Here is a 25,421-nt window from a genome sequence, read left to right as displayed (position 1 = left end):
GTAAAGAGGTAAGGTGAGTACGTGAAGAAGGAGGACCCTACTCATAAGAGTTAACATACTAAAAATAGGTTGGTGGATGAACGAAAAACAATAGGATAAGTAGGAACGGAGGGGAACGGAGGCAGGATAGGAGTATCAAAAGAGGTTAGGAGGAGGGATAGGCTAGTCGAAAAAAGTGGGTTTTGAGGGAGCGCTTGAAGGAGGTAAGGAAATCAGAAAGCCTGATGGGTGGCGGCAGGTTGTTCCAGTGCAGGGGGGGGCAGCGCGAGAGAAGTCTTGGACACGGGAGTGGGAGGAGGTGATTAGGTGAGAGGTCAGTCGGCGGTCAGCGATGGAGCGAAGAGGACGGGAGGGAGTGTGGATAGAGATCAGTGAAGAGAGGTAAGGAGCGGTGGAGGAGGAGAGAGCCTTGTAGGTGGTGGTGAGGAGTTTAAAGAGAACTCGGAAAGGAATGGGGAGCCAGTGAAGAGATAGACAGAGGTATGAGGTGAACCGGGAGAAGACCTTGCCAGTGATGCCAAAGGAGCGGAGGGTGTTGAGCAGGAGAGGGTGGTCAACAGTGTCAAAGGCAGCCGACAGATCAAGCTGGATGAGGATAGAGAAGAGGCCTATGGATTTAGCCGATAGTAGATCGTTAGTGACTTTGGTCAGGGCAGTTTGGTCAGGGCACTCTCCCCAAATCTCTCACTTTCTGATTCTCACACCCTATTACATTTGGCCCCAATTTGGCAAATGCCTAGACTAAAGGCTTCATAGGATTGTACATAGTAAAAAATATATATTTTACTGAAGACACATCATAAAACCATTTACTATTGTTACGCAAAGATAAAAAATAAAATAAAAAAACAATCGTATTACTGTTCGCAAAGACAGCAAATGTCTTTCTGCTTTGTATACATGTATGGCATAAACCCTTGCCATATTTCTTTATTGTTTTGTCTTGTTTCAAAAAATTGCTTATTGTCTTATGTCAGCTTTCAATCAAGGCTATAAAAGGCCTAGTTGGAAGTGGCTCATAAGCAAGCCCTTGTATACACGTTATACTCTACTGTACCTCCAGTTAACTAAAATTGAATGGTGTGTTGGGCCTATAATCTTGAGACTTGCAGACAATTCCAGCCCCTTAATGATAGGCTGAAAGCTTAACCTGTTTTGGCCCGGAAACCTGAATCGGTTTAAATGTTTTCCAAATTGGATGGATAATTTTGTCCCAATTAAGAAAAATCTGGTGGAAAGTTTTTCTTTTTCAATATAATGAGAAAAATATTAAAGTGCTGGGTAGAAAAATACCTAGCTGGGCCAAAATGGGTTAAAGGTTCTGACCATGCTTTTATTGGCTCCATACACAATGTTGTTCAGTGCTAGTGATAGCGCCAACAACAATTTGCTTTTTCCTTGTATGCAATTACAGTATGCCATTAATATTGCCACGGAGGAGATAGTGCCATGTACAATACAGGGTAAACTGACAGCGGGCATAATTTCTTTCTATTTTTGTAACAGTTGTGTAACCAGGCTAAATGATATCTATTCAAATTGTAGAAGGGATTTTGCAAATGAAAACTTCTACCTCATTAATACTGTAATTCTGGCAAGTTAATTACTAAACTTGCAGATTTGTGTATCAGTGGTCTTATTTGCAATTGAATTGCTGATTTCCTGACCAATAGACCCCGGGGTGTTAGGTCAGGACACATTTGTTCTTCGACTACTACAGTACATACACGGGTACCCCAGGGCTGTGTGTTGAGTCCATTTCTTTATTCCATTTTTACCTTTGATTGTACACCAGTTCATACAGCAAATACTATTATTAAGTTTGCAGATGTTAAAACAGTGATTGGTCTTTTTAGTAATAATGTTAAAACGGTACTTATGTATTATCTGGGCTCCCATGTTAAATGTACCCCATTTTTTCATACCCCTACTATCCAACTAGGCATGGAGTTGATTTTATATAGTGTGGCAATAAGAAAAACGGGAGCCCAGATATTACATAAGTACCGTTAAAACTGCTGGGATGTGGTCATTTGGTCTACAGCATGATGGTCAACAGTCATTAGGTCGACAGTCATTAGATCGACACCATTAGGTTGACATGGGAAAAGGTCGACATGGGAAAAGGTCGACATTGTTCTAGGTCGAAAGGTCGTTAGTTCGACAGTCAAAAGGTCGACATGGGGTTTTTCACTGTTTTTTGAGCCGACATGTGCCGACAGGCGGTATTTCATGCCCTACCATCCACTAGGGCGTGGCTGGAGAATAAAATAGTGTGCCAAGTATAGCGAGGCACCGTGCCCGACGCATTGCGAGAGCAGCGGTGCACTTTAAACTGTGTCCATGTAGATTGTGTTGACATTCAGATAAAAAAACAGTGAAAAACCCCATGACGACCTTTTGACTGTCAACCTAGACATTGTTGAACTAATGACCTGTCTAACTAATGACCTTTCGACCTATAACCATGTCGACCTAGACCCATGTAGACCATGACGCTGTGGATCACATGATCCCAACCCAAACTGCTTATAGGGAGGAGATACAACATCTGGCTGTTTGGTGCACTGATAATAATCTGCTTCTAAATACCAGTAAATCAAAGGAGATTATTGTAGATTTTAGAAGAGGGAAGCCGAGTCAGTTTGTTCCTGTCCAAATTAATGGGATGGATGTTGAACATGTCTCTAGTTTTAAATTTCTGTGTACTTATACCTCTGAGGACCTTTCTCGGTCAATAAATATTAAGAGTTGCGTAAACGCCTTTTTTTTCTTTTCTAAGCGTACCGAAAAGAAACCATTTGACAGCACATATATTGAGGAACTTCTATCGCTGTGTGATTGAAAGTATGGAGTGTAATATGGTACAGCAAGAAAATGGTTCAGTGGATTATAGGAACTTCCCTTCTGGCAGTGGAGGACATCCGGAGGAAGTGCCGTACGCGTCGGGCACGTAGTATTTTAAAAGATCCAACTCACCTGGCTCAAGGATTATTCATGATTTTGCCATATGGAAGGTGTTTTAGGTGCCTTAAGACTAGGACATGCTTTAAGACTAGGTCAAACAGGTTTAGAAATAGTTTATTTTCTAGGGCTGTCTTAGCATTACATTCTTGTTAGCTGAGGGTTTTATGTATCATAGTCTTTTTTAATTATATTGTAATCTGTGAATAAGTTTTTTGATATTACTGCATAATGTAATTTGGATGGATGCAAAACTTAATTTGTATCCCATTTGTATATGGGTAATGACAATAAAGTTTAATCCAATCTAATCTATTTAATTATACAATACCTTAGCATTACCTGAAAAGAACACAATTTTTCTTGTTCTTATTCTGATACAGAAACGTATGTGTGGAGCATAAGAAGACATAGGGGGGAAATGACTAAGATGGGAGTTCTATTTCACATGGGATGTTGCTATGGGCAACCAACCAGAATCTATCTGTTACTGTATTTAGCACCTTCTAGAAGATAATAGATAGTATCTCCCTCCTTAGTAAATGTTCCCTATGGCCAGGGGTGCTGAACTGTACTGTGACAACGGCTTTCGCATATCTCCCAAATGTCATGATTTTAGTGGGACAGTCTAGATCAGTGGTCGCCAACCCGTCGCTCGCAAGCTACCGGTAGCTTGCCTGAGCGAAACGGGTGGCTCGACCACTGCGCCCTCCTGCCCCCTCCCGTGTGTCCGCTGCCTGCCGCCCACCCATGTGTCCGCTGCCTGCCGCCTTCCCCTGCACAGTGCACACACTCCTCACTTCGGAGGAGACAGACGCTGGAGGTCATATTTGACCTCTAGCATCTGACAGGAAACACAGCGCTGCAGCGCTGTGCTCCCTCAGGCGCAGATACAGAGGGGGGCAAAGGGGGCACAGAGCAGCCAGCCCCAGCCCCACGCAGAGTGTCAGCCAGGCAGCCACACCACCGGTACTAGCGGCCAGCCCCACGCAGTGTCAGTGGCTCGGTATCGGCCAGACCGCCGCAGCCCAATGTCTCCCGGCAGCCTGGAGCAGCCATCCCTGTGCGGTGAGTGTCAGAGGCTGGGTGTCAGCCAGTCAGCCGCAGCACTCGAGCTCCTGGAAGCCTGGAGCGGCCAGACGCGCGCGGTGAGTGTCAGCAAGCCTCCCATCACTGGGAGGCTGACTGCTGTGCTCAGTGAGATTATGTGCAGCATATTGTGCAGGGGCATTACAGTGTGCAGCATATTGTGCAAGGGCATTACAGTGTGCAGCATATTATGCAGGGGCATTACAGTGTGCAGCATATTGTGCAGGGGCATTACAGTGTGCAGCATATTGTGCAAGGGCATTACAGTGTGCAGCATATTATGCAGGGGCATTACAGTGTGCAGCATATTGTGCAGGGGCATTACAGTGTGCAGCGTATTGTGCAGGGGCATTACAGTGTGCAGCGTATTGTGCAGGGGCATTACAGTGTGCGGCATATTGTGCAGGGGCATTACAGTGTGCGGCATATTGTGCAGGGGCATTACGGTGTGCGGCATATTGTGCAGGGGCATTATGGTGTGCGGCATATTGTGCAGGGGCATTACGGTGTGCGGCATATTGTGCAGGGGCATTACGGTGTGCGGCATAGTATCAGGGTCATTGGACAAATTTTAGTAGCTCTCCGGGAGGTTTTTTTTTTCTTTTTTTGTCTCGAGTAGCTCATGGTCAAATAAGGTTGGAGACCACTGGTATAGATATACCCCTTTTACACCAAAATTGCTGGTCGGACTCTGGTCTTTGAACACAGGAGTTTCCAGGGTCGGACACTGCTTTATACCCCATTTAGACAGCACTTCTTTGACCCAGGTGGGACTCGGGTCTGTGCCATTTACACTCAGCCCTGATTTTCCTTGCGGATCGGAGGGTCAGCCCTGATTTTCCTTGTGGAGGTAATTAAAAATGCCCCCCCAAACCTCCTGCAGCAACAGGCAGCAAGCACCTCCGATTTGTGTCCCATTCACCCAGCCCCCTGTGCTCCCCCCTCAAATTAAAATGTCACTGGGGTGGGAGGCACATGCATCTCAAACTGAACTATGACCTACAGACCGCCTGTAGAGCGCCAGGTAGTGCCCAGAACCTGTGTGCTGCCTACAGTGTGTGCACTCTCTGCTCCCTGCTTCCGGTATCAGCAGCGCTTCCTGCTACATGGCTGTCCCATGGGACCATTTACACCGACCTCTACCCAGGTCCTGCCATGTTCCACCCTGGTCAAGACCTGGGTAGGAGTCCCGTGTAAATGGACATGGGTTAACTAACCCCTTTTAAAGCGCCGCTGACCCGGGTCCATGAAGAAAAAATCCGGATATTTGAGGTGGTGTCAAAGGGGTATTAGAAAGCCCAATGCATGTATCATTGTATCTATACAAAAAATAATATGGCCTGATTCTGATGGGTGCCGGATGACTGCCCGACAGTTGGGATTCCAATGGTCAGTACTCCAACATTGGGATCCCGACTGTTTAAATGCCCGACAGTCGGGATCCCAACTGACAGCGGCGATTCTACCATGTTGGGGTCCACGAGGTCCTGAGCTCGCAGTGTGGCGAGCGCAATGAGCCCGCAAGGGGCTTCTTTGCGCTAGCCCCTCTGTCGGAGCACCGTCAGTCAGGATTCCAATGTCGCTATACTGACCGACGGTATCCAGACTGTCGGACTGCCATACTACACCCAATTCTGATGCCGCCGATCAAATCCACCAATCAGCGAATATTGATGATCAGCAATCCGTTGGGAATTGGCATAAAACTGCATGTTAAAAATCCACAAGTTGCTGATCCCAATCATTTGGATTTCCCTGATCCCCCGACCCTAGCATTTCCAGAATGGGGAATTGTTCAGAAACCAGCCTGATGTATAGGGCCTATTCCATTTACAGCTGTTGCTTTAATAGATTGGATACAATGGACTGTGCTGAAACAAAAACATTACAGAAAAGAGTACCCCACATGTTCCATAATGTGCCTATGTACGAATAAAGGTATTTGCATCTTTGTAATCCATACACTATTCTTCTATTATATTCAGATAAATGAAATCTTACCTAGTTCAGGCTTTAATTCTGTAGGTAGGCTTAACTTCCTTGACATCTTTGCTGAAAGATAAAAAAATGAAATAATCTTAGAAATCATGTCATTCATATTTTTTCATGAAAAACAATTTGGCCAGAGGTCATGCATGTGATTATTTTATTCGCTGGAAGATTACAAGGCTGAAAGCAGAAATTAGTAATAATTAGTAAGAATATGAAGATCGGAGCTTGATTGGAGCGTGTCTGAATTCAGCATATGAATCTAAAAAAATAATATAATATACCAACTTACAGACAATATTTTGTACACCATCTCTAACAATGATACAGTATCCACAGATAAACAAATGTATAATTACACAAATAATTGCAATTAGAATATAACTTATCAGTTCCCTGTGAGCGATAATATTTCAGTCGACTGTGTTATAATTCAGAGCAACCAGTGGGTAAAAGACCCATGTCATAGATACTGCAATCCCGTACGCAGTAAACATGGTTCCAGCGATTTATACATTGATGTGATCACCGACTGATCAGGTTAATGCAGTGTGTGGATTGAGCCGCGAACCCCCCTTCACCCCCTGTGACGCAGGAGGAGGGGGGTAATTCCACTGTGGGAATCAGGACACATGCAGCTCATAAGATGCAACCTCCTGGTCCCCAAAGCTACATGAGCATTGCAAGCTGTTTATCGGCTAACACTTCTTCACCACCACAGTGTACACACCTATACACTATACGGCTTGTTCTTCCGATATCAGGAGAACAGGCCGTACATTGTATATATGTGTGTACGATGATTGTATAGATGCGCACCCACCTTTACTTCTAGCTGCCATGCTAAGTGACCATAGTGTTACTCAGAAGGTTGACGTTTGACCAATGTGTGTGCAATGGTTGCGTCTTTGTACACAAGTAGCAGTTCAGGAACGCCGCCTCCAGTGGGCTACTTACCGGTAATTCAACTCCTAGTGGTTGCAATATTTGCGTTTCGCACAGCCGCACCGTACTAAAAGCTGCGAAGGCATTTGTATACATTTTCTGAATCAGGCCCAAAGTACTGAGCAAACATGTAACACCTGATCTTTGCTTAAATCATAAAAATTATGTAACATTAAGATATAGAACCATAGAACTCATTAAAACTCTTCTGTTTAGTCACGCGTCCTTCCTTTGCAAGATGCAGCTCTGAATGACATTGGATTTGCTGGGAATGTATGAATGCCTGCAAGCTATGTCTGACTTGTGAACAGATAAGGCTCACCATTTTTATCAGCCTGATATACCTGTTTTTCAAGTAGTGTGCATTGAGCTTATGGCATAAGATAGATAATTTGAAAACAGATCCTATGGTTCTTGTACAGGGGTTATCAAAACCATCCTAAAGTACCACCAGCATGTCATGTTTTCTGGATTTTTGACTGTGGAAACAGATTTGATCATTACTGTCCCAGTATAAATAGATTAAGGCTAGGTACACACCAGCGAGAGAGGTCAATGGAGCAGCCAACTAAGGTAAATGTGCGCACTTATTGATCGGCTGCTTAATGTATTGGTCAGGACACCCAGCTGGATGGGCACTTTAATTTGCCTGCCCAGCTCTGATGTCAGCCCCTGCAGCAGGTGGGAAGGGAGTTGGTGCACCGCCTGTGCACAGACCCTGATCTTACAATATATTGGGCATCGGCTGTGCACAGCTGATGTGATATGTCAGCAAACAACGTTGTTCACAGACATATTGTCATGTCACACCAGCCCACAGGCTCAAACTAAATAGCCTACAGTAGTGTGTATCTAGCTTAATTCACTTTTGTAGGATTAAAGATATCCTGAAAACATAAACTGCTGGAGGTACTATAGGGTTCAGTATGAGATTTCGACATTCACATGGTCAGAAATGTAATGCTGATTAGAGTACTAATAGGTTGGTTACAGAATTGTAACTGGTCGGCAGTATAACGTTTATCATGATGTTAAAGCACAACGATCAGTTTATAGTGCCGGACTAGTTAAACTACTTTAATATTAGTACTGTGTTATCAGTGGTGGTTTTTATCTATGGGCTGCAGGACTGAAGCCCTCCCAGGTAAAATCCGCCATCTCCTCAGTGAATGTTAGTGACTTCCTATTGTAGGTCCCACCTGCCAATCACCCATTGACAGGCAGTTCCATTGGGAGGTGTTCCCTTCCTCCGGGACTGACAGTCTGGGCTGCAATAGGCAGAGAGCTGGCTTCCTGTAAGAAGCCACTCCTTGTCTTAAGGTGCAGCCCTAGCCACCTTCTATAGAACAGTGGACAGTACCAGTACTGGTACTGGGCATGTGTCGCACCTGGTGCCTTGCAGCTGAATTGTACAGGTGCGGAAAATGTGGGAGACACAGCAGCAAGGACCGGTGCAGACTCGGCGGTGTGGCCAGCGGCAGCCCCCTTCTCCTCACACCTAAGAGCCACCACTGCGTGTCGGCATGCTCTGATTGACATTACACTGCTGACAAAAATCTGCGTCCTCCCGACCTTTTCATACCTCCACTATCCACGTCAGCGTGGAGTTGATATTATATAGTGTGGCGAGCGCAGCAAGCCACCGAGCCCGAAGCGTGGGGAGCGGATGCGGAATACATGTAACGTAATACGTGTCCGCTCACCACGCTTCGGGCTCAGTGACTCACTGCGCTCGCCACAATATATAAAATCAACTCCACGCCAATGTGGATAGTGGGGGTATGAAACGGTTGGGAGGACGCGTTCCTCCACACTTAGGGGTGTTGTGGATAGTGGGGGGTGGCATGGATATTGGGGGGGGGGGGTGCGTCAATCACATTGTATGTCATAAAGTGTATACTAAATTAAATGGCATGGCACCCTATAAATTTGCATGCGATTGCATGCGATTTTAAGTGCGGTGTGATCCGATACGATCGGATCTTACCGCCCAAGGCCAGATAGCAGTGAATACGTTACATAGGAACATCGGATCGCCTGGCTACTACATAAGTACCAAGGTGTATTACTATGATAGTGTATGACTGAACAGGGTTCATTTTCTTTAACATTATTCATTATTTCTTTACCATTATTACCATTATGAGACTTGTAACCTCTAATGATACTTTTGAAGTTGTCATTATGACAAGGGGAAGTAACTTGCAAAAGAAGCCTTAGCAATATTATGAGCGGCGATTACATACCCTCCAACATGGCCCATTCCATTAGGTACAAAATGCTCTGTTCCTGGACTTCCCTGCCAGTGGCCGTTACAGAGGTGGGGCTGCAGCACAGTCCAATATTCAAAAGGGGAGCCACACCTACTGCCACCCCAAATATCACTGTCCTGGATTCACTGGCAGTTCATGTGACCCCCCTCTTTGAATTTTGGACTGTGCTGGAATCGAACCTCTGTAACTGGCACTGGCAGGGAAATTCAGGAAATGAGCATTTTGTACCTAATGGAATGGGTCATGTTGGAGGGTATGCGATTAGTGACACACATCTACTTACTGTTATGAAGGCCACAGCTTGCACTGGTAAATATCTCTCATTCATTATTGTGCAACTGGAAACCCATGTGCTGTGTCCCTCACATGCCCAAAAGAGCACCCCTGGACTGTCATCAGACATGCTGAATAGACACACAGCAGTTGCTAAACTTCCAGTGTGACCTAAGCATACATTATCCATGTAAGAGTTCCTGTTGCTCAGATCATGGGTCATGAAGAAATGTGAAAGGGTGAGCTTTAAATAATCTAGAGAAGCTTTAAAAAATATATTTATACTGAATATACATATCAATGGTATCTGTTACTTCATGTAGGATCTTGTGGTATATTTAACACAAATAAAGTAAGGGACAAGTGACAGCCTTAACGAAATGTGCCTTTATTGGACTAGTCATGTTACATTAAACCCATTATTTCCCATGTAACTCCATTTGCTGGTGCTGCCTGCATACCACAGTCTAGTGATGTGTCACTAACTACAAAAAGCATCTGAATTGAAAATAAAGACAGCAAAGTGTATTTAAGAACAGCTAGGATAATTCTATTTGATTAAATAATGAAATGAAATGTATTTGTAGCGCTGGCAATTAGATTTGTCTATGAACTGACATGACGCATTAACATCATTAGACCCGAAGAATCCATGCAATGTACAATACAGTGTATTTAGTTCCATCCTTACATCACTTCCTAAGTTCCACTGAAGGACTTGCCAAGCCACGAGCTGGCTTGTTCCCTATACAGCCCATATATGATACAGTACTTATTTAATCAACAACAAAATGTAACAAAGAACGAGAACAAATCATCCTCTATGAGAGCTGAAGGTGACTGTGGTGAATCGAAACGCCGCCATATTCTGCTGTCTGACAGAACTTCACTTATGTAAATTTGCCTTGAAACAACTAAAAAGAATTCACCTTTTGCAGCCCTGCACAATCCATTGTATATGTTCTTACTTTCAGATGGAGCGCTCAATTTCTCTATAAAACATTGTTTCAAATGCCATAATTACTTGATTATATTTTCACAAGATAAGAAAATAAACTGTATCATTTTACTACTTGTTCAGTCAATTATATTAATTAGAACACAAGATATAACACAAAAATATGAAACAAAGATGTTAAGTTACCAGTGAATAAGGGGCTCAAATAAATCCGATACACTAATGGGGTGGGCACTTGGATAGTATCACTTAATTCTGACGATACACTAATGGGGTGGGCACTTGGATAGTATCACTTAATTCTGACGATACAGTAATGGGGTGGGCACTTGGATAGTATCACTTAATTCTGACGATACAGTAATGGGGTGGGCACTTGGATAGTATCACTTAATTCTGACGATACACTAATGGGGTGGGCACTTGGATAGTATCACTTAATTCTGACCTGAACTGTAAATATAGCAAATAGGGGTGTCCTTGTCTTGTAGACCGTTTCTTGTCAGCTAAATAGTTGCCAGCTCTCAAAACTGAAACTTATGAAAATAGTCTGCAGGTTGTCAATTAAGAGTTGATGGTTACAAAAATATAATTGTTACCAAAGCATAAGCTGGTTATAGAGATTGAGGGGTATATATAATAGCATGTGAAGCTGTAAAATGCAAAACCAACCTGGTTTTGACTTTTAAACGATTGCCTCTTTAAAACATTGGCCCGACTCGCCTGGAACTGGCCGATGTCTGCAGTATGTGGGCTATTACATTCACCCCTCAGACTCTAATAGACTTTAATGTGATGCAAAGATCTGGGCTGCTTCCATACTGATAATGCAAAAGATCATCATTGCTAATTAAAACAGAGCCACAGAGACAGAAATGAATGGGTTGGTGTGAAACGTAAGCATGAGGTGGACAATGTATTCACAGGGTCCTATTAGTTTGCATCACGGGGATAATATAGTGGAAACTTGTGGTATATTTCAGTATTGATGGCAATAAGAATATTAAAGGTAAACACAAGAGCTGTTCATACCAACAGGTTGTCAATTAATCAAGGCCTTCAACGTGAACATAAATGGTGTTCTAAATGTATACAAATGACTTGTAGGCTATAGTGTGTTATATGGAGGATAATACAATACCTGGGCACAGGGCTCTTGCTGAGGGAACCTTTGAACATCACTTAAGAGTTTGAAGCAAAGCAGTAATCATTTGTAATGTGCATAGTTAATTAGCTGATCACACAATTAGATTTTTAGAACAGGTGATTCAATAATTTGCTTATATGTTTTAAAACAATAATAATGTTAGTGCATGGACAAACAAAAATAATGATTTACAAATCTGAGACAGCTTCCTATTCCCATAGGACGAAAAGAAAGCAGACTGCCAAATTCCACATTCAAAAGCCAACATCCAGACCAAGTGTTCCGTTCCCGACACCCGGTCTTTGATTGGATATGTAGCATGGTTCAATGTACAAATACAACAAATCGGGTCAGTCTTATTAAAATGTCTATTATTATTTTTCCTTTTATAAGCATATGTGTCAGTTGTGTGCCAGTGACTGTTGTATTCATGGAACCTTGCTACTTACCAGTCAATCCCCATCCAATTATCCTAGACACATTTGTAGAATTATTTTCCCATCATCCTTGATTTGTGTTAATTACGTCCCGAAATTCCAAACAGAAGCAGGAGAGTGATTGCCATTTTGCAACAAAAGAAGAGATTGTTTACCTTTCCCTTGTGTTAGTTTGGCATAGAGCAAGACACAAGAATAGGATAACAGGAGAATTGTGTCTGTCCTACCTATGTCAGTGGCTATCGCCCTGGAAAACTTTCTGCCCTTGCTCTTCACTGCAAATAACACGTCAATACAAGATGTCAGTGTCTAATGTCAAGACAGCTGAGGCTGAATGAAACGGTGTAATATTACGAACAAATACTGTACCCTTTTCTATAAATATTTTCATTGATTGTTCATCATCAGAAGATGTGGGAGAGCCACAACCTATACAAGTGAAGACAAAATTTAATGTACACATATAGCACAAAATCAGTCTCAATATTGTAATGGCGCCACTGTGGTTTTAGCAAAGCAAGTTATTCGTTACTATTAATCACAACGCAATCAAATGAATGTAAACTGTGCTACATTAAGGAAGTATAGAAGTGTCTATGATTCCTTTCAAATCAATTAAAACAAAGCAAGTTAATTATCAGACTGCCCACCACAGCATATAAATTAGAAGTACCATTCCATGAATCAAATAAGTAGTAGTAGTAGTACGTTTATTTATAAGGCGCCGCAAAGTGTCCGCAGCGCCGTACATAGCAAACAAAAAACAAATGACAAGGTAACGTACAGGGTGTGTTTGAAAAATACAGTATAAATAAGGGTATAGCTGGTAGAAATAAAATCAGCCACTCGCACAGTTCTAGCAAGTTTAGGTGCAGGCCATTCTCACAGAAGTTCATAAGTTACAGGTGAACTACTGTCATGGCATTATGTCCAGTTACAGGAAAATTACCAGATTATATGTTTTCAGCTCTTTTACAGTCTTTTATGGACTTTTATGAAGTGTTCTTCACCAACATGTATCCTGGCTATATGACTAGAGCAGATGCCTCCCGAACCCAATAGACATGATGGGACTTAAGGGTTAAATTTAGTTAGATGGGATGTTGCCCATCAGATTCTACTTATTTATTTAGCTTTATTGGTTGCTTTTGGCAACATCTCATCTTCATTTTAGTAAATGTACCCCTAAATCCAAGCATGCCCTGCTTTGGAATTAGGGTTGTGTGCTTTTATTTATTTCTATGTACTAAAACCTCACATTAGAACACTATTACTCACTCCGGAATATTTAGGCGCTGGTTTAAGTGTTAATTAAAATTTTTCGCTATTGCACTAGGTTAACAAACTATGTAATTTAGCTGCAACAAAAAAATAAAAACAAAATGTTCTACGCAATATCGGTGCTAAAATAATCTAGAATAAGGCTGACATGTAATAGTTTATTACCCACATGTTATCATAAAATCGATAAATTTCAGATGCACAAATGCATAAAAAACAAGAGCTGGATATTTCAAAAGTGCATTAGCATCGATGCATCATCTATTAACCAAGTCCATACATAGATAGGGTATGAAAACTAGAAAGTGAAAGATTTTGTGACAGTTTTCCCATTTTTTTTAAAGAGGCAATCATTTATAATGCAAAACCAGGTTGATTTTCCCATTTAATGGATTGCCGCTTTAAAAAATGGTAAAACTCTCACAAAATTGCTCAATTCATACACCCTATCACTTTCTACCAATGGACACTTTAAGGCTGTATTAACTGGTCACTAAGACCATATAAGCGAATCTGTCCAGATCAATAGTGTAAAACAGACGCCCGCCCTCCTATGCAGTACAGCTAGGGGGGCGAGGTAGGGGATTACCTCTCCCGGGATGGAGCTCCTCACTTGTTTGGCTGTTGGTGCTGGCTGTGTGCCGTAAGTGGAAACAATAGTGAAACGGTAGTTAGCTGTGAGTGTCCTGTTCTCAGGATCTGGACAGATTTGCTTATACTCAGGCTGCCCCATTGTCAATCTATTTGCAACTAAATGGCCAAAAAAAATATTGTAAATAATAGGAAATATTAAGATGCTTTATCTTAATTGCAATATAGGGTCAGTTTCAGGTGCTGCTCACTTTTATTATTGCTATCTCTCCTTTCCCGCTTCTAATTTTGCCTCAATATGCGGTGTTTTACTTGCACATTATGCTCCTGTTTGCAGCTCTATATTTGACAAGCACGTGATTATACATCTTACCTGTCCTCTTGTATATTTGTGGAGACAATGTCTCAGGATATAGAATGGTAATTTGCAATTAATTAGCGGTGAGCCAGTTTTTCTATTACATACTGGTCTGCATACACTCAATTTACAGGTGTCATTAGAGAAATGTATATATCACATGATTTATTAAGCCATCTATCTTTGAATGTGTCGAGACAGTGTCTCATATCGCAGAATTTGCACACACCTGATTGGCGTGTATGTATTACTCATGTGAATGTGATTTGCAGCCAGGTTTTGAACAGAGAGGTGAAGACCGCTATCAGGGAACTGTATGACTAATTAGAGAAAAATGACATGCATAATGTACCACATGGTTCATAAAGCCATTTATTTCTGAATGTATAAAATCTGTTATAATTACTCCATTCAGGCGTACAAACCTTAAATCATTGATCTAGCCTGAGTGGATACTTTGTGATGTATTGTTACTTATTTAAAATACATTGTTGCAAATTAGTTATTCTCCAGGAGCTTGTAGGATAAATAGGACTCAATGAGGGAGAATTGTATAAATACAGAATTACAGATAACATCAGCCCGTTCCCTTGAAAGAAATTAAGGGCAAAATAAGGCATAGCAATCGAAGGCAGAACTAAGAGGAGTGTTGTATATATGTATATATGGTAAAATATACATACTTTATTTGTTATTTTGAATTACTTTTTGACCTATGATTAAATCTTTATCTCAAATTGATTGAGTGAAACACAAATGACATCAATGGTGCATCGATGTTAAGGATATATGATGGTCAATCAATTAATTAATAAATATTAACCACACCAGTCCTTTATTAATATTGTCATAATTAACAAAAATATTTGCAGGGATTAAGGCAACTTTATTAATATATTTTTCTTTTTTCTTTTTATCTAAACGTGTTTCAACTCGAGGGTGCACCACTGACCATCACACACACAACTTAAGACCCAAGGGCCAATGTTGGGAGGTGATGTTAAAACAGAAGAAATTTGTTGAATAATAGTCAGTGATGACCCCAAGAACATTCAATTAACAACAATTCTCCTGACTCCCCTAAAACATTTTCTCTAGTAAACCCTTAATGTAAGCAAAAGAAAATAACTAAAACAGAGTGCTCCCTCCTAAAATGATCCAAGCACCAATGTATATACCTTGGCATGGGTGTCATTAGAGTCACTCTGATTGGTTATGTGGTTAGACCACATAAGCTTTTGCAAAAGTAGCTGCTGCTGCATGTTCAGATTCAGGGATTATACAACACAAACAAATTGAAAGTCCCCAATCCACACAGTTGATCTTCCATACCCACAATCCATCACTGATAAGGTCCTGGGCATGGAAGTTCATAGCCTCATTCACAGCACACTATCACCATAGCATGCACTCAGTGGAATACCTGCCTCCTCCTATCCCATGCATATGGGAGTTAGGAAGTAAGGCACTGAACACAGATACAGAATACTACAGTAGGTGAGTAGCAGGATAACAGCTGGTGCAAAACACAAAAAAGGGATTTTATTGCAACAAGCATCAGAGGTGTCTGCAGAAAGGAAGCACCTCTCAACCTGCCAGTCACCCGCATTAAACACAGTCCCATTGGGAGCTGATGTCAACTGCATTGTATAGGGGGCAGGGCCATGGCTGGTGGTGGGGACAAGACAGAGGGGGCCCAAGCAGTGTGGCTAGCAGCAGAAAACCTTCTACGGCTCAGATGGAAGATGTGCTTATACTTTAAGTGTCCCTGTGTTAGAGTCCTCCAATTGGTCAAAAAACAAAGAATTTCTAATATGCATTTAGATTACAAACTAAAGGGTAAACTACTGAACCATGATTTTTAGAAATACTGAAAATAATAGTCTATAGTGAAGTATGGCGCTTTCCCAGATCTCTACTGATCGTGGCACAGGGATGTACTGCTGATAGTGGGGATTACGTATTTGTACTGCTGATAGTGGGGATTACGTATTATATGTGTCCTGTTCCATCTTCCCAATTCGTATTAATGAGTCATTGACAACTATTACATAAAAGGTATGTTGGCAGTTTGGAAAACAAAAACAAAGGGGCAAATGAAGAGTTGGTGAAATGCAGTTACAATATTATTTGTACGCAAAGCTTCACCTATGGCAAGATACATACAGGCTGGCACCAGTATACATATGTGCCGTGCAAGTCAGGCATATGTCACACATACTGTACTAACACCCATGTTTTTTGTCATTAGGGTTGCTTTCAAAATACATATTCACTATTAGACAACAGAACTGTCAGCGTGATGATAGATTTAAATCCAATGTAAGAGTTATCTGTTTATCATAGTAAATATGTGCCCTTGTTGGTTAAGTCATTTTCAGTATTATTAATCTTTGTATTATCTAAATGCAAGTTTTAGTCCTCATCTTTAAGAGGATCTTTCATCATGTTCAATTCTTTACCCGAGAGGCTGTTACCATATAACACACAAATGTCACATATATCAATAGTGTGAGATACAATAGTATTATCTACAGGTGAATGCATGGCTTATTTCCCATGCAACACTAATGTGTCTAGCAATATGGATAAGAATGGACATGCTGATCATGGTATGGCAGGTAGCAGCAATGATTGATTAGAATGTGCTTTAACTTTAGTTGTTTCCTTATTAGCTGGGTGAGGTTTTGTGTATAACAGTATTAAAACATAAAGCTATTTAATAATGTAAATTAAAATTAGTATTTGGTAGTTTGCTTTAAATTAGCCTCTTTAGAGAATCACTAACCATGTGCCTGGCGTGTTCACATGATTTGTAAACACACCAGGCTGGGGGTTATCTGACTGGGTCACAAACAATGAAAACTGCAGAGTTGCCCGCTGCAGGAAAACATTATTCTAGCAGCCTCCAATCACAGAGGGGTCCCTCTGCCTCCTTGCATACCCCCTCTCCCCCACCAGGATCTGCTGTGCTCCCGATCACTGCTGATCAGTCAGCATGGCAGGACCTCCCACCGATGGCTGCAAAGAGGAGGTAATGTAAATAAACGCCCCTCAGCCTCCTAGTGTAGTGCTGTTTAAAAGCAGTGTGACTACACTCCCTGGGATGCCATAGGTGTACCTCAGGCAGATGGTCAAGGACAAAATGTAATTATTTATGGTCATTTTAGTGGAAAAGCCCCTGCTATTGGCTGGCAATCATAAAACATGTATACAATCAGAAGCCCAACTGTACACCATCACATAACTGACCCTAAGGATGAGAGGTAGGCACAATTTACTTCATTAAATCATTTTTCTAAACTGATCAATAAAAATATTTTATTCTAGGTGTGACATAAAAAAACGGTGATGCTCAAGAGCTGGGGTGGCCAACCAGTCAGAGACAATAAGCCCCCAAAAAAGTGTAAAAAAAAAAAGCCGATACCATCCAAAAACATGAGTGGCCTAGCTCCAACAAGGCCACACCCCATTTTTAAATGAGGTACAAGCAGTACATTTTTTGCTATATAAAAACTTGCAGCACATTTATGCTTTTTATCATCTCTAATTTACCCCAGTAGCCCATTTTAATGTATTTATAACACCTTGTGACACATTTATTTTAACCTTAGCAAAGCACTACAAAACACCAAATGAGACATTACTATATTATTTTTGTAGCAATCAATTGCAGGCTAAGCCTACAGCTGAATGAGTCCCCTCTACTAGTAAGTAACATAACTTACAAGCCTAGGAAAGAAGCTGGTCCAATAAACACACCACTGAGGAGCTGAAATAAAGATGTCCACTAAAAGGGTCCCCCCAGGCATCTCCTTTTTAAATTTCATACATGCAAGGGGGCTGGGTTTGCCAAGGCAAGAAAGGTAAACCCAGCCCTCCTGTCTCACCAGAGAACTCAGTGGTGTGTCAATGCTGCGGGGGTGGGGTTTGATGGAAGAGCTGACAGATGCTGTTAACAGAGTCCACAGTAATTATGTGCTACCGCACCCGCTGCACTGCCTCTTGCCTCCTCTGACTGTCCCGCAGGTGCGGGAGCCGCATCTCATTAAGAAAAGAGAGCCACGGGTTGGCCACACCTGCTCTAGGGCGCAGTGATTCTAGAAAGTTTAATCTGTTAAAGCAGAAAAAAAAGGGGCAGACTAGATGGGCCAAGTGGTTCTTATCTGCCGTCAAATTCTATGTTTCTATGTTTCTATTCATTCTGCATCAGGCATTAGATTTATAAAATTGTATAATTAGGAAGATCTACTGTACTATAAAGTAGAGCTGGGATGATGACAATGAATGAAATCAATCGTGCGATGTGCTTGGTGTAAAGCTTATTTGCTACAGAATAATGTTCACATTTTTATGCACTAGCGTGGAACTTTAGTGAATATTTACAATTTTGAAAATTTTGCTGATGGGACAAATGTGTTTTCAGAAATCTAGCCTTAACATATTTCATTTCCAGAATGTTGTTAATTATCATGCACCAAAAATAGCTATTCCTAAAAGAGAACTTTCTGTAAATATAATAAAGATTTTTATTAGATTCTATGGAATGCATTTTAAACACCTTGTTTCAGTCAAAAGTATCTTATATTTTAACTATGCCTACTGTATATACAACAAACCTGCTTAGATGACAACATAAACAGCCGAACAGTATTTTGAAATTAGCGTCTAAATGGGAATTTACATAACTTTTGTTTTGAAAATTGTTCATATTCTTCATATTATTATTAACTTAATTAAAAAAATAAACAAAAATAAAATGATTAGGTTGGGAACAACTGGTATGGGTGGTGCCGAATCAGCAAAGGTATATAGTTATTTTTAACCGTGGTTACCCACTTTTAGTTCTTCTAAAACCTGTCACCTTATCAGTTAAATAGTGTTTACTAATTTCATGACTATTCATCAACACGAAATTAAAATATGTTCAAACAAAATACAATGTATCCAGTTTGGCAATTATTAAAACTTCCATTTTGCGTTATATATATAATGTATAGCGTAGATGCCCACCTTTATCATCCATAGCAGCTGTACCAATTAACATGTCCTGACTCGTTTCAACAAATAATATAAAAATAATGAGGAGTACCGCACTCTGGTTATATATTATAATATTCAATTAGTAATTACATATGCAAGGAGACTGCATAACAAATTCTACGGTAAAAAGTCCACAAACTTAAAACCCGTAGGTACAATATAAATACCTCAATCTGTGAGGTTATTATGTTAATTTGCTAATTATAGTAATTTTGGAATGAGGTATGCAATACCACAGTGACATTTTCCATTCATCATTTTTTGCATACATTGGATAGTCACATCACCCAGATTACCAACACTATATACCTACTGTATATCAAAGTGGGATCACCACAGCACTGTATTATTCTTCACTAGTATTTTTGTTATTTTTTGTATGTTTTTATTTTTGTATTATTTTTTTTATTATTGTTTGAATTATTCCCTCATTGCAAGAAAGTAGCAACTTTCATTTATAACTGAATATAAAGAGTATGTATAAATTCTAGAGAACAAATCCTCCATGCTACATTTTCACCACCAGGGGGACCCTTACCAAAGTTGTACAGGTAAATAGAATCAGATACAGTATATTGTACTAACCATTTTCAAAATGTTGCAGCTACATTTCAGAATTGAAAACAAAAAAGTGTTATCTTATAACCACATGTTCCATTGCTAGTCCGAGAAAGTCAACATCATTTTATGAAATTAAAATATTATTTTAATTTTAATATATAAAAAATGATTAATAATTTATATTAACTAAAATTATTACCGTATTGCAAAAGGAGTTTTATAATAAAATATCTCCCCACCTGTACAGTTAGGAACAGACTCTTTGCAGTGTACCCAATATGCTAAATAGTAAGAGTAAAACAATTGCCCAACCTGCCCATTTTTAAAACTTTTAAAACAAATAATGAGGTCTGGGAGGACTGACATAGCAGAGGGATACGGGTGCGGAGGAAACTCTGCTTCCTTCATGTGATTTGAATGCTGATAACTTAAACAGATGATGCTGAGTTTTTTTCATTGCCGGTCTCCTTTTTGTAGGCCAAGCTTTCAAGCAGATGGCCTGATTCAGGTTTGTATGTAAACCCTATGTTTACGCACATCCTGGGCAGGACCCAGGCTGTGCATGTACAGGATGAATCCTGCTCACAGTGCCACACTTAGCCACCAAATGTTTGACATTGTGGCATTTGGAGGGCATCTATGGGCACAGTTCTACAAATTAGAGGCGTGACTATGCAATACCAGACATATTTGAATCAGGCCTGCAATTCTTATTGGTTGAGAATTAAAGGGAAAACAATTTATGTTACACAGGAATAATGTTATCAATAACACAACATGCCCAATATTAGGATGTTATACTGGGGGAATGAGCTGTATAAAATATAGTAATGTAGTAATTACTGTATATTATGTTGTAAAGATCTAGTAAAATACATATGTGATGCAACATACCTGTATATAGCAATATTAAGTAACCTGAGAAAACGGCAGTGGATTGTGAAGATCCGGCCGTAACCTCGACAATCCACAGCCGTTTTCTGCAAAACGGATCTGACTGGTTTTAATGTCGCATCCGGTCTGTTAAGCTGCGTCTTCAATGCTGTTGGAAATAGTGGCGGGTATGCAATCCCGGGTTACCACTGTCGATCTGGCCCGACAGCCGTGACCCTGGCCTGTTTTCGTTTTGTTTGACCGCAGATCGCCAGGCGCGATTCAATGTTCCACTTCGCAATCTGCAAAAAGGGGGCGTGTCTGCATAAACGGCCGTAGATTGTTGATATTCGGCCGTGATCGCGACAATTCACGGCCAAAATCGACAAAACGGGCCTGACTGCTTTTAAAGTCGGGCCCATTCTGTCGATCTGCCTCTTAAATGCTGTCAGGAAAGACAGCATTGAATAGGCGTTCACCACTATTTCCCCCCATCGTAAATAGTGGCCCAGATTGAATACCCCCCTTAGTCTTTAACTTTTGCTGATCATTGCTATATAATGTTTAAATCAGTGCTGGCCAAATATATACTAATTCACCTAGCTCCCATCTCCTCTCATGTTTGGCACCAGTTTGACTTGATGGGAGGGGCCACACATTATTAATGAAGGATTATTTCATACAATAACATACTGTATAAATATAGATGTGAAATCAGCGCTTTATTTATACCAAAGCACAGTATAATGAAAGCCTTTTAAGACAGGCAGTGGTAGGGCTGAGTTTATATGCAAAGCCAATACCAGAGAGAGAACCATGGTCCCGGCTGTTGAGGGATGTGTGGCCAAATCCAGGGAGACGTGGCTTTGCCCCTCAAAAGATGTTTAAATATTTTGACATTAGTCCCTCACAATAGTACTGGAAAGGGTAACAATGTTGCCCTCAGCAGCTGACCTGGGCCAAAGCCTCCAAAAATGTATTAATTAGTACCTGCCCACTTGCCACTGTCAGCACCCCTGCATAAAGCAGGCTTGTGTTATATTCATTGTGCCCTCTTTTGATTTGCCAAGCATGGTTACTTCAAAATGTGTATCTGCCCAGATGTCTGGCCTGCAACAAAATGGTGAAAAATAATTTTCGAAGTTGTTAAACAACCTAAAATATTGCTTGCTTTGATGTGCGTTCAGCAGCATGTTATCGGACACAGTTAGCGGAATTAGAAAGGCAAAAAAAGAGGTTGTTAGAAAGGCAAAACAAGAGGACGTTAAACCAAGAGTCAGTGCAGACAAACTCATGTTTACCTGAGGTGGGGGATTTGCAACGATCCTCTGAGGCGGTCGTGCTCTCGTTAATGTCACTTAGACCTGCTGAAACACAATATATACAAAAACTTATTACAATACTGCACATATACTAGGAAACTCTACTGAAATACTTTAACAAAAAATACAACTCGTAATAGATGTAACAGTAAAAGGGTTAACATTTATCTCATAATCAGAACAAGCTTAGCCCAACCAAATTTGGTTTGAAGTTTCAAACCTGCAACCCCATAAATTGCAAATAGTTCAAAATATTAGTATCGATTCCAGACTTAACCTAAGAAAATGCATGGCAGGAGTCTTACAACTTATTTACAATAATCAATATTATAATTAAATACAGCAACTACCCATGTTAATTATACCACAAAAACATTATGTTCAATACCTTTACTAAGACACTGCATGCTTATTATGTTAAATATTATGTCAAGTGTTATGGTGCCAAGCCTCATACCAAAAAGGGGTTCAGTAATGTAAAGAAGGTACTTCTTTACATTTTTCTGGCACTGTATATAAATGTTTTCATGTTAGTATTTGAAAACCTACTGTACCTAATTAAAGTAGTTATATCTTGTGTGTGTGTGGGGGGGGGGGGAGGGGGATACAATTAGCTCTAATAAAACAGAGGGCCAGATGTACTAAGTCTCTCAGATTGATACAGTGAAGAGCAAAAAACTACCAGCCAATCAGCCCATAGCTGTAATTTTTCACATCCTGTAACTTTTTGTACATCTGGCACCAGAGCAACATTTTTTGTTCACAATTTTCCCTGATGTTTCCAGGCTATACAATTAGGATACAATTGGATAGCTATCAAATGAAATCAATTTTCTCACAAAAACACATAGGTTCAGGGGAACCTGTATGATTACGCCAGCCTCAGCCCCATTTTCTCAGAAAAACCGGGCTGCTTTTCTGGGATTTGGTTTCACCTTCCTGAGGCAGTGTGCTAATTGGATAGCCCCCCTGTGAGACAATTACCCAAGGTCATTAATTAATTGGATAACCCCCTTGTTATTAAAAATGTACCATGGGCAATACAGCTGCTACCTTGGGTGTCAACCTAAACAAATATTATTAATATTCACACCGAAGGGCATGAAATATTTGACAGTCCTTATTAAATTGAGGAAGCTTTTGTTGTGTGAAACTCATTTCCCTTCAGGGATGGTGAGAAACCCTATATTTTTTTCTCCCTTTGGCAAATAGACCACTTATTTCTAACCACAAATTGAGATGAAAAGAATTGCATTGCAAAAACAATATCTGCAGAGGAAGTAGTCATACTGTGTTGATGGTGAATCTGCCAACAGGAAATTGCAGGTGGCATAATACTGATGCAGTAGTTATGTTACTTGAAACATTTTAAACTAGTAAGTAGTATAGATTCAAACAGGATGTAGATAATATGCTGGCGGTCGGAATCCTGGCGGTAAATACGGGATTAGGCACTAAGGAGAGGAATAGGGTCAGGCTGCATGGGAGGGGGATTTGCTAGTCCTAGGTTGTCCTTTGAACATCATGCTTTACAATCATGGTATAGATCATGGAAGGGGAACTTTTGGCTCTGTACAGTTGTTGTTGAACTACACATCCCAGCATGCTGTGCAACAGTTTCAGCATGGCTATAAAGTAAAACTGTAGCAGGGCAGCTGGGATGTGTAGTTCAACAACAGCTGGAGGGCCCAAGGTTCCCCATCCCTGGTATAGATATACTACTGGCATGGTTAAAATACTTCAAGTAATGGTATTATATGATCGGCATTCTCCCATTGGTATATTCACTTTTTTCTATAGTGACTTTTGACTAAAGGTTTGGATCCCAGGTGAGTGAAGTAGGCTACAATGCTTTAGGAAATTATAATCGCTTAGTATAAACAATGATGATCAATTCCCATCAGTAAAATATTAAGGGAGGTATGTGTGCCAATATTTCTGACAGTCAGAAATATCGGCATACATCTATTCAATGCGGCTGTTTGTACCACATTGAAGCCTGTCAGATTAGACTTGGTAAAAGTCAAATCTGCACAGTTGGAAACAGACACTGGACCTACATTGACACCTGATCGCAGAACTGCGAGAAGAAAGCTCAGACAGAAAGAGGACCTGCCCTGTGCAAATCTGCAAATAAATAGTGAAAATAATCGCAGATTGGTATCCACCTGCAAATCCATATGCAATTTAAGAACAAATGATTTTTCCAGTCTGTGCTAATATGAGTAAGTCTGACCCTACCGGTCATCTGTGACTTAAACAGGCTGATCGAGGCCGGCACTGATGTCTGAGACCCCCCTGAAAAGGCCTAGACACATCCTCAACATGCCAGGTTACAACCCCCAAACGCCAGATTCCTGTCAGTCAAATTATGGAGGGATTGCAATGACAATCAATATGCACTTTCTATCGCAATTTCTCCTTGCGCATTCGCAATGAGTACAGTACACATGCGCAGGCACTGGGGTGACTCAGAGTGGTAGTTTAGGACCAAATCAAATTATTTATGATCAATGTACTAGACAAAACCAATGCTGGTGGTTGCCTGACATAAACTAAGCAGACAAACAAAAGTGAATACTTCATCACATAATTGACCCTAACTATTACATATAAACACAATGAATTTATTTTAATAATTTTTAAAACTTTTGACCTAGGGGTGCCGTGAATATAATTCTTATACTCTAAGGGACCGTGATCCAAAAGAGTTTTGGGAACAACTGCTATAGAGACATTCCCTTGTCACATATGGGACGGGTGTGGTATAGGGTTCCGATAGTCGGGATCCTGACAGTCATTAGCCCGACGTCGGGATCCCGACTGCCCGGACCCAGACAGCATGGTGAGCGCAACAAAGCCTCTTGCGGGCACGGTGGCTCACTACCTATTCTATTCTCCTTCTATGGGGGTCGTGGACCCCCAGGAGGGAGAACAGTGGGTGGCCGTCAGGCACCCGTCTGTGGAGTTTTGACAGTCGGGATGTCCAGTGGTGGATTCAGGGGGGGGGGCACCCGGGCACGTGCCCCCCTGTCATCAGTTTTGTAGCTGAGGACCAGGGCTTTCCAACGAGTCCAGCCCCGTGTCTCTAGCCTCCCGGGAACCGGAGATATCACCTGGCAAAGCTGTAACGTTTTTTTCCCCATAGGATAATATGGGACCCGTCAATTCCGACTCCCCACCCGGTTCCGGCGGCTGTCAGTTCCCCCCCTGGCATGGGCCTTCAATATGATACCAGGCTGGTCAATCGGTTTCAGAGATATTGCATGTAAACCAATTTTTTTATTTTTGAAATGTAATTTCATGGCTGTTCATGT

The 25,421-nt window shown here is 41.0% G+C and overlaps 1 protein-coding gene across 6 annotated transcripts in view; it reads right to left on the bottom strand.

The window, feature by feature from the left end:
• Nucleotides 1–25,421, bottom strand: part of STXBP5 (syntaxin binding protein 5) — a 385,959-nt gene that overhangs the window by 25,783 nt on the left and 334,755 nt on the right. Inside the window, exons 19-23 of one of the 6 annotated variants that reach the window (XM_083176191.1) lie at nt 22,084–22,146; nt 12,445–12,504; nt 12,303–12,350; nt 10,463–10,525; nt 6,055–6,105 (exon numbers count right to left, since the gene is read on the bottom strand). In XM_083176191.1, coding sequence (XP_083032317.1) covers nt 6,055–6,105; nt 10,463–10,525; nt 12,303–12,350; nt 12,445–12,504; nt 22,084–22,146 — 285 coding nt within the window. Of the gene's footprint in view, nt 1–6,054; nt 6,106–10,462; nt 10,526–12,302; nt 12,351–12,444; nt 12,505–22,083; nt 22,150–25,421 lie in introns of all 6 variants that reach the window. The other 5 variants (XM_083176190.1, XM_083176193.1, XM_083176192.1 and 2 more) reach the window with 5 other exon arrangements.

Source organism: Crinia signifera, chromosome 3 (genome assembly GCF_055691185.1).
Source record: "Crinia signifera chromosome 3, ASM5569118v1, whole genome shotgun sequence".
Lineage (NCBI taxonomy): Eukaryota > Metazoa > Chordata > Amphibia > Anura > Myobatrachidae > Crinia > Crinia signifera.
Note: the sequence above shows the minus strand (reverse complement) of the source record. Positions and strands in the feature narration are given on the sequence as shown.